Source organism: Calidris pugnax, unplaced genomic scaffold, assembly GCF_001431845.1.
Source record: "Calidris pugnax isolate Ruff unplaced genomic scaffold, ASM143184v1 scaffold27, whole genome shotgun sequence".
NCBI lineage: Eukaryota > Metazoa > Chordata > Aves > Charadriiformes > Scolopacidae > Calidris > Calidris pugnax.
Genome location: NW_015090893.1, coordinates 7100763 through 7114837, shown reverse-complemented (window position 1 = coordinate 7114837; position 14075 = coordinate 7100763). Strand labels below are relative to the sequence as shown.

The following is a 14075-nucleotide window of genomic DNA, read 5'->3' as shown; positions in this document are numbered from 1 at the left end:
CTGGAGATTTGGAAACCAGACTTATGTCACTAGTGGCTCTGGCTTGCTAAGTGACCTTGGTCACATCCTAACCCCTTATCTGCTGGGTGGGAGAGGTAACGCTTCTTTCCCAACTGCTTCGAGATCGGCAGATGAACTGCACCTTTTAAAAAAAAAAAAAAGGAAATACTTTTGTGTTGACATAAACAGGCAAATGTCCCTTCCTCCTTCCTCCTGGCCACCAGTGGAACCACGCTCCAACACCAGCCACCAGCCGGGGGCTGCAGGCAGGAGCACCTCCTTCCTTCGTGGGGAGGGACACGAGAGCCGTTTCCTCTGGCCTTGCTTCTGGCATCATGTGTGGTCAGCTCTTGGTGCACGTCACACTCTGGCTTTAATCGAGGAAGGAGAAGAGCAGGGTGGAGGCAGGCTGGGTGGGAGGACCGTTGGAGGTGGACAGACACAAACCACACGTGTCCTTCCCCAATGAGGCTCCGCTCCTCCCCGGCAGGAAAGGAAATCCCAGTGGCCACCAGATCCCGGTGTATGGAGCACAGCAATTAGTAAGTGTGGTGGAAGTGTCTCCTGCAGTGTCTCTGAGCCTCCCTGAACTCTGCCTAGCCCTTGGGGCTAGCCTGGGGTTCCTAGGCTGCCTGAGGATAAGGGATTTGGTTGTAAAGCATTTCCCACATCCGAGGCCGTTCCGCTCGTGCCCTTGGGATCAGAGATCATCCTCACTGGAGCCTTGCATGGGAACAGCGCCTGCGAGAGAGGCAGAGGCAGAGCTGCACGTGGGAGATGGAGGGAGGACATCCTCTGTGTCTTGCACTCTCTTGCTCCCTCTTCCCCACAGGAAGAATCTTGAGGAAACCACAGCAGCATCACAAAATCTCACAGCAAAGCACAAGTGGGGATGTTGAGTCTCTGTGTTGCCAAAGGGGGAGATGGTAATGCCCAATTTCACCTGGCCTGAATTCCACCTGTGTCCCCGTCCCTTGTTCAAGGCTGACAGCCATCCTGGAAACGCTCAGTTCGAGGAGACAGGATTTAGGTTAGAACAATCTGGGTAGCTGTGACTGTCAGCTATGGGTGTATGCATGTAGGGAATGCACCAAATTCCTCTAAAAAGAGAGATTCTGTTTGGGACAGCTGGTTTGGATGTTTGCCGGTGAGTAGGAAGCAGAGGTACGGACCTTCTTCCCCATTCCCTTATCCAGCCAGCTCACTGGTTGTGAATTGGGTCTCTGAATCTGGCTCGGTCCTCCTTACTAGCAATGATATGCTAGGCATGGGAAAAGCTTGCTCTTCCTACTTCATTCACTAAAAAGGAAGTCTCTTACAGGGGAAAAGGAGCAGATTTGCTTCTGCTTATTACCTGTTGGACCCTTGCACCAACAGAACATGGAGGTAGCCTTGACAGACACTGTGATGGCTTCGTGCAGCTTTGAGGAACACTGTAATGGCTTCATGATGGCTTCTGTTAAGCCACCCGGCCTTGACAGCTTTAATTCCCTGTGCTTGCTCTTTCAAATCAGACCTTTAAGAAGAGTTTAGCACTGGAGCATTGTGGTGGCTGATGTCAACTCATGGAGATCTGAGAAGGAGCCTCTAGTATAAGGATCTCCCCATGTCACATGGCAGTATGGAGAGGGTATCCCTGCTTTTTGTGGTAGGAAACAAAACCCTGGCCAAGTGCTCAGTGCATTTCCAGACAGTTGCCCCATGACACTACTGGACTTTCTAAAGTAAAAATTTTTTTGCATTTTCCCCTGACGCCAGGTTATTTGCATAAAACAATTAAACAGACCACCCAAAATCCATTTACAAGGTTTCCCAGAAGTCCTTGGAGCGTTTAAAGCAGTTGGAGGAAATCAGAGTTCAGACCTGAATTCCACAAGCAATGACGCTAAGTCTGGAGAAAGATTTTCGTTGCTTGAAGCCAAATGTCCACAAGTGTTTCTTTCAAAAACCTAGGAGGTTGTTTTTTTTTTTTTTTTAAGTGTGAAGCCCCTCCAGACATTCACAGGCAAGCACTGAATGACCTGCTGATATGCCACTTCTGTCATGTTTTTCAGATCGCTGGCCCTTTCTCATCCAGAGGACCATTGTTTGCTACTCTCATATACGGATTTGCATCTAAAAGCAGGGCAGGGAAGGTACAGGGAAGGTTAATCTCTGTCATAATGGCCCTTAAATTTGGTTCTCTTGATGGTGGTCCACCTTTGTCTCCTCTGGCTGGTAGCCAGTCACTTCAAATACTCCTGGGCCAAAAGGAAACTAGTGGAGCCTTGAAGAACAGCTTGACCCTAAGTGGGATCCCACCTCATCAAACCTGAGATAAAACCTTGCTGTGCTCTTTCGTCAGAGCATCGGCTACTGCCTTCCAGCTTCCATCAAAGGCTGGTTTGTTTGATTGTTTATTTGCAAGTAGCCTACACAGCAACAAATCACAGTGTAGCAGGAAAATAGAAAACTTCTGAAGTAATGGGGAAAAACACAGCTGTAAATAAGTCAGTGGTGGGTCTCTACTTGTGCTGGTAGTGCCCACATTGCCAACACCTTGTCACTCAAATGCCAGTGACACTTAACTGAAGGGTCCTCCCTGTTGCAATTGACTGGGAGCCTCAAGAGCCCTCAAGGAAACTGCCACTGGAATGCCCCTTTGCACCAGCCTGGCACCTAACGGGATTCGACAACCCCACAAGCTCAGTGTGCTGCCCAGAGGCCAAAAACCAGGCATTTCACAGGAAAATTAGGAGGTAGTCTTTTCTACTTCACAGCTGGCTTGCAGGAAAGAAGAGATGATGGTGTCTACATGTATATCCTCTTTTGTGTTGCACGACCAGCTGAGCCTAGCACACAGCAGTGCTCTCACCAGCTGTATTTCACAGGACTGCACAATAGTTGTGGGTGGTGGGCACCTCTGGAGATCGTCCCATCCAAACCCCCTGCTCAAAGCAGGGTCAGTGAGAGCAGGTTGCTGAGAGTTGTGTCCTTGGTTGTGGCAGGAGGGGAGCTAAAATCCCATCCCATCCTGTCCTTCGGTAGGGTGTGGAGAACAGAGGCACCTGGAGGAGTGAGAGTCCTGTTTGGGAATTCTGTTATTCCTACAGGGAGAAGGATGTTCTGCTCATTGTTGACTTATTGATTTTGGTTTTAAGTCTGTATTAGTTGAAAGAACTGCACAGAAAACTGGGAGTAAGCCCAGCTTAAGGACACATCTCTGTAACATTGGCATGACACCAAGGAAAGGAAATTACAGCATGCCACAAACCAAGACAAAAGCATTGCCTGCATTATCTGGCATGCAGAGCTCTGGTTGTAACAGCACACTTATCTCGGTCATAATTTCAGGTTTGCAGAGCATCAAAAACGTGGTTTCTTGAATAGTCATGAAATCGTGTTTCAGTATCTTGAGAGCATAGTGAGATCCCACACGGAGGGTATTTTACAGTTACATCATGTGAACAGGCAGTAGCTCGTGTTTCAGAGTAAACCTCTTCCATGAAGGCTTCAGAAAATGTCTTCCCTTTCTACAGTCCTCCCACTTGCCCTGATAGTCACAGTTGCCACATCTGCGTGAAGTCTATCAGCTGCAAAGAGCTGAGTGTGCACAGCACATGCCCTAGTGCATTGCACTACTGTCAGGGAAACACAGGGAGGGAGGAAAATCATTATTTGCCAAAACCCATAAAACCCCAGAAAAGTATTACACAGGGCTCCCAACTCTCCAACAGCCAAGAGCTCCTGCTGGGGGATTGCAGGATTTTACAGTTTCATTTAATAGTTTCGAAGAGAATTGTTGCTCTGTTGGGAACCACCTTCAATCTGTTCAATGATTAAAAAAAAAAAAAAGCAAAGCAAACGATGTCCTTCCCACTTCCCCAAAATTTAAAAAAAGAAACAAACCACCTCTGAAAAGCTGGGGCAAGAAAATGGGAGAGAAATTAGATAACACAGCTTTTAAAAGCCTGTTGCTTTGCAGCTGTTCACATTCTGGCTACTTTCCAGAGTCACTTTGATGACTCTGCCAGGAAAAAAAGAAGTCCTTCAAACCTAGAATTTGGTGAGGACATTATTTCTCAACAAAGTAAATGAAGGTCCAGGTTTGGGATTTAGTGATGGGGGTACCATCTGCATCAATTTAAGAGCCAGTGATCTTCACCAAGACACCCTGGCAGATTCTAGCAATGTAATGGTGGAAGATCTGTGTTCTTCAGCTGGTGATAAATGAGAAGGAGGACTTAGGTCTTCAGAGAAGTTTGACACTACAGCCAGTAAGTGGAGATGTGAAGTTGTGTTGGTGCCTGGCTAGTGGAGAGCAAGCTGGACCTGTGCTAAGAACTGACGGTAACTGGGAAGTTGCGTCAAAGTTTGGCTTTGTTGTATTGGCTGCTGGGTCCCTGTCCCATAGGACGGCTCATGGGGAAGGAGTATAAAATAACCACAAACTGGTGCAGGGGAGAATGACGGGGAAGAAATACTACCCCTGAGATGATGGGTGCATTATGGAGTGTACAGAGGCACTGCCAGGCATTCCCGAGGCTGTGACTGGTACCTTGGAGTCACGGGTGAACTCTGGAGAAAAGATGCTGTGTCACAGTCCTGCAGCAAACAAGTGGCATCACCATGTGTCACCCAGAACATCACCTCATACAGCCAAGTACAGAGATGCCCTAAAGCACAGGTTTGAGTTACAGCAAACAAAAAGGGCTGAGGTGGAATTTTTTCCCTTCTTAAGTATGGTCATAAAGTAGCCGAACTCTGGGATCGGTACATTCTGGGGTTCCTTGTGCCTTTATGTTACACCCCGGCTTCTTATCATGCATTACCTAGTTCTTTTACCTCCATCTGGGAAGAAGCAACTGATGGTTCATTTCATGTTGTTGTACATACCTAACCTTTAAATATGCTTTTAACATATGCTATTTAAAGGTTATACGAAGAATTGTTGGCAAATGGTAGATGACAGGTTGCTGAAACACGATAAAACAGCGAGCGTTTCCAACGAGAGACTGAGGAGACAGGAGAGGAAAGAGGGGAGAATCTGTAGACAATCTGTGCCAATCTTTACCAGGCTGGAAGTGCCCTGTTTAGACGCAGAGAACGGTGCAATGCGAGGCTGACAGACCCTTTGCCTGGGGTGCAGGGGTGACACCCCGTTTGGCTCTGCCCTCGCTCCACCCTGAGTGCGGTTGATGCGTTGGGGAGGAGCTGCATTAGCCCTCGGACTGGGTCCTTGGGGAGCCCATTTCTCTGGACGACTAACTCAGGAGGAGTTTGCCATAGTGTACGTGTCTCAAAGTAAGTGAAGCAAATCTAAGATTTGCAAAGCACTAGGATGATTCTACTGCCAATCTGCAGCCTAGGGCCAGGGAGGGAATTTTTTCCTTCTTCATCCTTTCCTTGACCCCTTGGGAAATGTTCCTTAGGGGTCATTTCAAAGTCCAACTGTGACTATGTGAGCAATAGTCAATTCCCATTGACTGAAAACGTTGTTTTTACTTTTTTATCAGATCTTCACTCTGCAGAATGGCTGCCCTTGAGCCTGGGATGTATTATGACTAATGACCAAAAGTGATTTCATCATTAGTCTTCCACCTCTTCTAGGGCTGTACTGAAACAAAATAAGCAAATGTAAATTAGTGTTATCCAGCTGGCTGTGTCATTAGGAAGATGAATGCATGTGGCCTGTCTCCACACATCCCTTGCTTTGTGGGATGCGGCTGATCCATCCCTCTCATTGTGTTTGGTGAGCAAATCGAACCTTCCCGCAGGTGAACAGGCACCGGTCAAGAACAGAGGCTGCAAGGTTTCTTCAGCCAATTTCTGTTTTGAATATTATGTTTTGACTTGTGAACCCTGAGGAATTCAGATCTCAGGGCAGAGGAAATGTTGGAGGAGGTCAGGCGAGTTGTGCTCCTTCTCTGTAACTTGGAACAGCAAATAGTGCATGTTCCAGGGTAACATCTGATTTTTTGCTTTTACGAGGCAGATGTTTAGGATAAGTGATCTGCTGTTTATTTTAATTGCCATCTTCCAATCCTCCTTCCTACGTGCACGCACACATTCAGAGACCATAAATAAGGATTCTTCAGATTATGCCGTTATTTGGGTAGCTGGCCCTGTCTTCCATCAGCGCCTGGACTGGGCTGTGCGCTGCAAACCCAGTTCCCCTTGCACATCAGTTTTACAGTGGTGTAAATCAATTAGGTCTAATTCCTTTCTCAATGACACCAGCATAAATCTGAAATCGCTCCACTGACGTCAGCGCCAGAAGTGTAAAGGAAAGCTAGACTCCCTTGACTTCAGAGTGTTGCTGCTGATTTACACAAGAACAAGAGCCAAAGTAGTTGGGCTCAGCATGTCCGAGCACTGTGTGAACAGCAGGCCAGGGTTTGCTCTGGGGTACAGTGATGATGATGGAGAGCAACTCCATGGAATTTGCTGGCATTAAGTTGGTGGAAATGAGTTGTACGTTCACCACAGTTTGCGTCTCAAAGAGCTCCATGTAGTAGGTCATTAATGAAAGGGAAGGGTAAACTGATGCTCTTGTGTAGAATGATTAGTCCCATTGCTTGTCACTGTTCCAGGAGAGTCACACTGGGATGAATCTAACCATTTGGCATGTGTTGTGTTGATGATGATGATGGAGAGCAAGGCAGCGGTACTCTCATATCTCACTGGACGCCAAGCAGGTGTCCATGGAGGAACTAGTGGTCCTCGCTGAAGAAAGAGGGGAACATGGAGGAGCTCCCTTGCAACCAGTGCCAAGAGCTGGTCTGGAGGGGTGGGAATGCTGTCTGCACTTTCTCCTCCAAGAGGACAGAAGGAGTTCAGGGTATTAATCCTCACTCCCTTGTTTCTCTGTATTTTCCCATCTTGCCTCTAAAGGGCTAGAAGGGAAAGCCTGGCTGTAAAAGGGGTGCCCGCCCCTGTCTCTGCTCCGCTGTGGCTTCAGCCTGCAGACTGTGCGTTTAAGCAGGAGAGAAGAAGTGGATATTTCCTCTTGAAGCTGTAGGGCTTCCCAAACAACATTGTTGGTTAAAGAGACTTTGGCAAAGATGGCCTGGATTTCTGGTGGCTGCACTTCTGGAGGCTAGAAAGCCCAGTGGTCACCTCAGAGTCCATCAGCCTTGTTCCATTAAAGCCAGTGGAGAGAAGCCGGTTTACACCCCTCTTCTGCTGGCATCTGGCCAATCTCCTAATTGTTCATAAGTGACTTTCCCTTTTAATAGCACACGTTTGCTCCGAGTGGCTGGGTTTGCACACAGTGAAATGCAGCCATGTGTGGCATAACTGCTTTAAAGCCAGCGAGTCAAAACGGGGTCCATGAGAACAACCAGGTAGCCTGGAGGTACGGGGGCTGTGGGTGTCCCAAGGCACTAAGCCCTCACTTTCTTTCTTTTTTAAAAAAGCTGATGCCATGCTTTACCCATCTCTCAGTCTCCCCCACGCTGGCAGAGGTGGAAGGTAGCAGAACCTCAGAAACCAGAGAAGAACTGCAGTCCTTCCTTTTCCACTTCTTCTCCAAGGGTCCCACCACAGCTATAATCAAAAGGCAGGAGAAATAAAAGCGTTCTCCATGCTCCCAGCCCCAAGGGACCACAAAGCTGTTCCCACATCCATGCTGTACACCATGGGGATGCGTGGCTGCTCCAAGCTCCAGACGTGGGTTTTGACAGCCCAGGCTGAACCTGTGACCCGCAGCAGCTTAGAGGTCCCTCGTTCACACTCACCTCCTTGTCCATACACTAGGCTGGAAGGTGGCCCCGTGGGGATGAAATGAGAGCTAAGGGAGCGTGGCCCCAGTTTTCCCACCCGTTCTGTTCTCACTGGCCGTGGGTAACTCCGCCGATGCGGTCGCTGGTGGGAGCGGCAGAGTTTACCAGTTGTGAAACAAAACTGTGATTATTGCCATAGAAACCGGAGCTTGAATGTGAAGCTTATCCAACGGGGCAGCAGGAAGAGGACATCGGACTTCTGTCTTCTATCAAAAATCATGTGCATAGTTTCGATTTGGAATACCAGAAAGCCACTATTATAATAATCACGACATAAAATACCCAGATATCAAGAAACATTGGCTTCTTTTGGGTTCCTATGAAGAACTAGGAGGACCTCAGGGACTGGCCTGTGAGGGATGAGCGTGGTTAGTAGCACCACTGCGAAGAGCAAAGCTCTTTCTAATTAGGAAAGGAGGCAATTAAATCACAGTGGCTGAGGGATGCAGCGTCCCAAACACAACCTTGCTCTGCTTCATGGCTCTCTTTCCTGAATGCAGATGGGCAATTTGCTTAGATAATTTCCTCCTCCTTCTCATTTGAACTCTCTACAACAGTGGCTTTGCTCTAGGAGTTTACAGTATGGTTCAAGTTTCCTTGTAAGCTTACAAGCTCCATCTATAGGATAGTTGGAGAAGAGTCCTTTGGTTTCAAGCTGATGAAAAAGGACAGAGAAGCTTCACTTGGAGATTCCAGTTTTGTTCTGGAAGACCTCCAGCATGCTTAGCATTCCACATTGCAGAAAGTCACTGATTTCATCGTTGTTACTTCATATTTGGGTATAGCTTTCCTCCCCGGTTAAACTGACTGTCCTCGGTCCCATGACTGTTGCCTGTGGAAACTGCTGGAGTTGTGGAGCTGCTTTTATTCCACATGGGAAATCTCAGGGATTTTCTGAACTGCTCCTGGTCTGCAAGATTTCAGGGCTACATCTGTGATGCCTTTAGGTTCTGATAGCCCACAGTGCCCCATGTACAAAAGTAAACAGTAGCGATTAACATATCGAAATCGTCTAAATCCAGCTGATTTTGCAAATCAGTTTCTCTTCAGCTTGGTGTTTAATGATTGCCAGCCCCAGCCCACACCCCACTGCACAGCCTGCACCAGCAGAAGTAGTCAAGTCCATGTGGTTTTTTTTAGGAGGAGGAAGCACAAAAGGTGAAAGACTTTTTCTGCCTTCTTTTGTGCAGAGTAGGATCCTTCTTGGCAATAAGATGTGATACAGGCTGGGGCTGTGTGTGTTTCGGGAGGGAGGGAGGGAGGGAGGGAGGAAAGAAGGAAAGAAGGAAGGAAGGAAGGAAGGAAGGAAGGAAGGAAGGAAGGAAGGAAGGAAGGAAGGAAGGAAGGAAGGAAGGAAAGACTGCCACTTTGCAGACAGAGTATGAGTAGTCTTTTAGAGATGCTTGCAACTGACACTTTGAAAACATCTCTCTCATGTTGGAACTTAATCTTTGATTTGCACAAGAAGTAAAACTTCCATTTTGGATACCTAGCATTCTTCTGAGAGAGGCATTGTGTTCCCAAAGAACTGATATGTTTATTTCCTTTCTGCAGATCCATTCTGGTTTTAAATGCTGCTTTCTCCCCACACACGCGCAGAGCATAATCTTTCACATCTACTTATTAAAATATCAGTTTCAAAGAAATAAAAGCACAGGCATATCCAGTACTTGTTCCTTTCTCTATCTCAAGATTAATTTCCCATTTTTCCATCAAACATGTCTGTTATTCAGGTATCTCCACAATCAGGAAAAAGCCCTGTTTCTTCCCTTCTGTAGATTCGTAGATATTAAAACCAGAAGGAAATGTGTTTTCATCTCCTGGGCAGCTGACCTGAGTGTATATGTAGAGATGCACCTGTTTAGTCCAATTATTTCATGCAAAGAAGCTTTGCTTTTTGGTAGCTACTGTTGGAAAATTATTGCTGGGGTACTAAAGCACCCAGCTGTCCAGGGGTGCGACCCTTGCTGAATGCCCTGGTCCATCATTCCACTTACGTAGCTCAGGAGTGCAATGACACTGTAGAAACCCCACTGCAGAACATGGGAGTAGAAGCTCACCCCCCTCGAGGAGGTGCAGCCTTCCTCTACCCCAACCCTTACCATGCTGAACTGATGTGGTTTTTTTTTCTTTCTTTCTCTTTCTGTCCCACAGAGATCCCTGGGTGTCCAGGAATGGTGGAGAGCTGAATGGGCTGACCTCTCTTCCTCACCATCCTGAGCTCATGAGGGCTCTGAAGAGATGGAGTGAGAGCATGGCCTTGCTTCTCTGAGCCTGGGGATGCTGTGGGAAGTGATTGCCTTGGCAAATGTCTTCATCCCAACCCATAGCCCATTGTGCATCACCTGAAGGAGAAGCTGATGAAGGATAACCAGAGGACCAGGAAAGGCTCTACTAGCCTTGGAGGACACAGATGGGGGGACCGGCATTAAGAGAGGCACTTTGCAGTAGTTGCTGCATGTGAAACCAGCTCTGGAAAGAAGCTACAGCAGCCCTGTCAACTGAAGGAGTTGAACGTCCAAACCACCACAAAAGGTGCAGAGGGGTTTCCCTGGCACAGCATCCTTGGAAAGCACTTTCAAAAGGGAAGGGGGATATCAGGACCACGTGGCCGTCTCCAGTGGCTGGTTTGGAAGAGGCACAGCAAGGTCACTGCCTCACGGTCAGGTCAGGAGACCAGCAGGACGTGCTCACAGCCGCTTGTCCACGTGGTGGCTGGGGCTGCAGGCGGAACAGGAATCTGCCCATGACTGAGAGAGAAGGAGCATGGAAGATTGCTTTGACTTATTCTGTGCTTGTTTCTCCTTCTGGTGTCTTCTCTGTCTACCTCTTTGTCTCTCTAGGACTACGTGTACTGCCCGTGGGGCCCAGACCCTCCCAAACAAGCAGAGATGAGTCCTGCCCAGTGCAGGACCCCGCTGCCCAGTGCAGTGCTCTTGCTGGATGGGGCTGACAGTGCACGGTGCAGACATGTCATGGCCTTCGTCTGCTCCTTTATGCCAACAAATCTGCAACGGTAATGCCTGGAGTTCAGATGGGAGAAAGGCTTGAACCTGAAAATCCTTTTACTTGCAAGCAGTCACATGCTAGCACAACCAGCCACCCTTGGGAGACGATTTTAGCACCCGAGTCCCAAAACATTGTAGAGCATCTGTCCCTCTCCTGTAGCTGTGAAGTGACCGTGCCGGCAGGCTGCACACTCAGCTCCTGCGTCTTGGATTGTAATAAACCTCATGAAACAGAGAAAGAGACAGAGACGGAGGGAATGGCAGGGGCGCAGGCAGAAAATAGTAGGAAAAACTGATTCAAAATCATAGGAAAATGTGCAGCTGTGGATTGCAGGTGGTGTCCCAGCTGCAGACTGTCATGCCCAGCTGGGCAGCGGAAGGTCTCTCTTCACCGAGCTGCTCCTGGTGGCCTGGGCATAAAGTGCTGGTACCGAACTGTGCCGGGAGCCCCATCTCAGACCTTCTCTCTCGGGCTTCCAGCTGCAAACCCCCTTCCCTCATGTGCAATCCTATTTATTTATTTATTTTCTTGCTGCTTGATGCAAAGCTGCTAACGGAGCACCCTGCCCACAAACACCCGCAGCCGGGGGAGGATGGAGGGGGGGATGTGTGCTGTGTGTCTGTGCCAGGGGAGCGGGCAAAGGGCAGGGGTGTGCTTTGGGGGGGGCCAGATCCAGGCACGCACACGGGGGGTGCATGTGAGACAGGAGGAAAAGGCTGCAGTTAAACCAGAAATACTTTCCCGGGGGGGGGGGTGTGTGTGCAATTTTGATATTTCAGGAATTAAGAACTGGGCAGGAATATTTGATATTTCAGGAATTAAGTCTGGGCAAACCTTTGTTGGGCAGGACAGCAGGACAGCAGTAAGTTCTGCAGCATCCTTCCAGCCAGATTTTCTCCATGCAGGATTTGTGTCTCTGTGCAAGTTGCTTGCCCAGATTGTGTCCTCCCAGCACTCCCAGCTGTAATGAAGCACATTTACTCTCTGTACGTTGTGGCTTTGGACACTTGCAGTGTGCCCACAGAGGTTTAATACCTGGCAGCCTGTTCTGCTCTGTCCAAAGAGATATCCATGTACAGACCCATTTAACAGCCAGTTTGAGACCAGCAGATACGAGCCTTTCTAGGTGCCTAATGCTCAGCCTTGGCTGTTCCTACCCATTTTGCTAAAAAACTGGCACGCCAGCAGCATCTGCCCACGGTCAGGTATCCCATTTTATGGAAAGCCTGTGTGTCCCAGGGCAGAGGGGAACCGTTTCTCTGGGAGAGGGAGGCTCCCCCATGCCCTGCTGCTCTCCTGCCGCTCCCACGCTCAGGAGGGAGTCAGGGTGCCTGGGCATCCCTTGGCAGGGCTCCCATCTGCTCCAGGGGAGCCTGGCTTCTCCCATACCCTTCCCTCTGAGGTGCCTCACCAAGGCTTTGTCCAAACCTGTGTGGCTGCTGAAAGGAAATATTTCCCAACCAAACCTGTTCCTCGGAAGATTTCTGGCTGGCTCCAGTCACTTATTATGTACTGGAAAGACTGCCCTTGGGATTGGTTTTCAGGTTAGAGACATGCATGGAGTCGCGGTAGTTCTTTTTCTCACAAATCCTCTCATGTGCCAGAGCAGGTTGCGGTAAGTGAAATGGATGCACTTGTTCTGATAATTTGCCAGCGTGGCCCAAAAGCAGTGACCTGCTTACTGCTGATTGCAGAGTTGTAAGAGTTGGAGATAGAAGTGTTACAAATCCATCTGCCTATGACCCTTCAGGCTTGTTCCATGTATTACATTTACCGGCGGTGTGCTGGGTCTATTTTTAAATGCCCTGACACCAGGGTTCTTGTGCTGTCCTTTGGGAGATTGCTCTGTAGTCCAAGTCAGGAGCTGCTGTTAGTATGCCACCTGCATTTCCTCCTGAAAACTTCATTCCATTATTCCTAGTGATGCTCTTCAAATACCTGCTGCTCATTATGTCCCAGTCAGGCCCTACCACTTGCCCTGTGCTCCTCTTTCCTCCTCCAAGAACCTCTCTGGCTCCCTGATCGTTGCCATTCCCTGTCCTTCCCGTAGTTGGGCACAGAATGAGCCTGTTTGTTAACTCAACCGTGGGGTTTGTCAGAGATCCCTACCCACTGGTGGAGCAGCCGGGACCTCCAGCAATGCCCGGTCTCCCCGGTGGCTGTGGAGCTGCTCTCTCCTGCAGGAGCTGCAGGAAAGATGTGGACACAGAGATGTCTCTGAAAGCCAACCAGTGTTGGCAACGAGCACTCGTACCTGTGGGGAGTGAACCAGCTGGGGACAGCACACCACAAAGTCTCCATCTCAGCAAAGCCCAAGCTGAGCAGTGGAGGTGGGTGATGCCCCAGTATCGCCTGTGCAGCTGTACTAGGGATAGGTGGGGGGGCAGAGGCAGGGAGCTGTGGTCTGTCCTGCCTGGAAATGGTATCCATGAGCCGGAGCCGCAGCTCTGCAGGGAGGGAGCCCCCCGTGCATCACGGGGGCTCGGCAGGCTCAGGGCACGTGGAGCGCTTGCTTGGGGAGTCTTTGTGTACAGCTCGGCTGGAGCACCATTGTGATTGTAAGAGCTCTGTTCTTCTCACCGAACAAATTGTTCCTACAAATAAAGAATGAAAAGTCCTCCTCTTCCCACTCTTCTTTTTTGGGCGACTCATCGAGCGGCACCAGAGGAAGGGACTGTGCCTGGACGGTGGGAGCAGAAAGTCACTGTGCTCCTGTGGGTCCAGGGCAGCCACGGAGAGGTGTTGGGGCTACCTGGGGGAGAGGCTGAATGGGGGAAAAATAGCCAGGGGAAGCCAAAACACAAAGTGCACCCGAGCAGGTTGCAGGGCCTCTCCACGAGGCTTACTGATGCTGATGGGTGACAGGTTGCAATATCTCCAGGCACTGTGGGAATGGGGGTGTGGGAGGAGGCTAGAGAGGAGCTGAGCAATATCTAGGCAGTCCGTGGAGGTACTGGTCCTACAGGTGCTGTGGAGCAGAGCAGGAGGAGGACAGATCAAAGAAACCAAGGAGAAGAAAAAGACAGATGAGAGAGGATGCCGAGTCTCCCGAGGGTCTCACAGGATGACAACAGAGGAATCTGGACTCTCCTACTCCAGTGTGTGGTCCTGAGGGCTTTGCCCAAACTTCAGATCAGTGACAGAGCAGAAGGCTTCTTAATTCTTCCTCTCGGTCCCCAGCTGTTCTCCCCAGTGACATGGGGCAGGGTGGCAGTGACAACATTACAGCTTTTCAGAAGCAGTTGTCAGGGGAAGCATTTGGTCCCCAAACAACGAAGGAATCAAAATGACACATTTCCAACA

General features: G+C 49.2%; 1 protein-coding gene across 1 annotated transcript in view; it reads left to right on the top strand.

The window, feature by feature from the left end:
• ADRB2 (adrenoceptor beta 2) overlaps positions 1-11412 on the top strand; it is a 34485-nt gene extending 23073 nt beyond the window's left edge. The window contains exon 2 of the mRNA XM_014948233.1: positions 9918-11412. Within this exon, the coding sequence (XP_014803719.1) occupies positions 9918-9952 (35 nt within the window). The 3' untranslated portion in view covers positions 9953-11412. The remainder of the gene's footprint in view (positions 1-9917) is intronic.
• The last annotated feature ends 2663 nt before the right edge of the window (positions 11413-14075 follow it).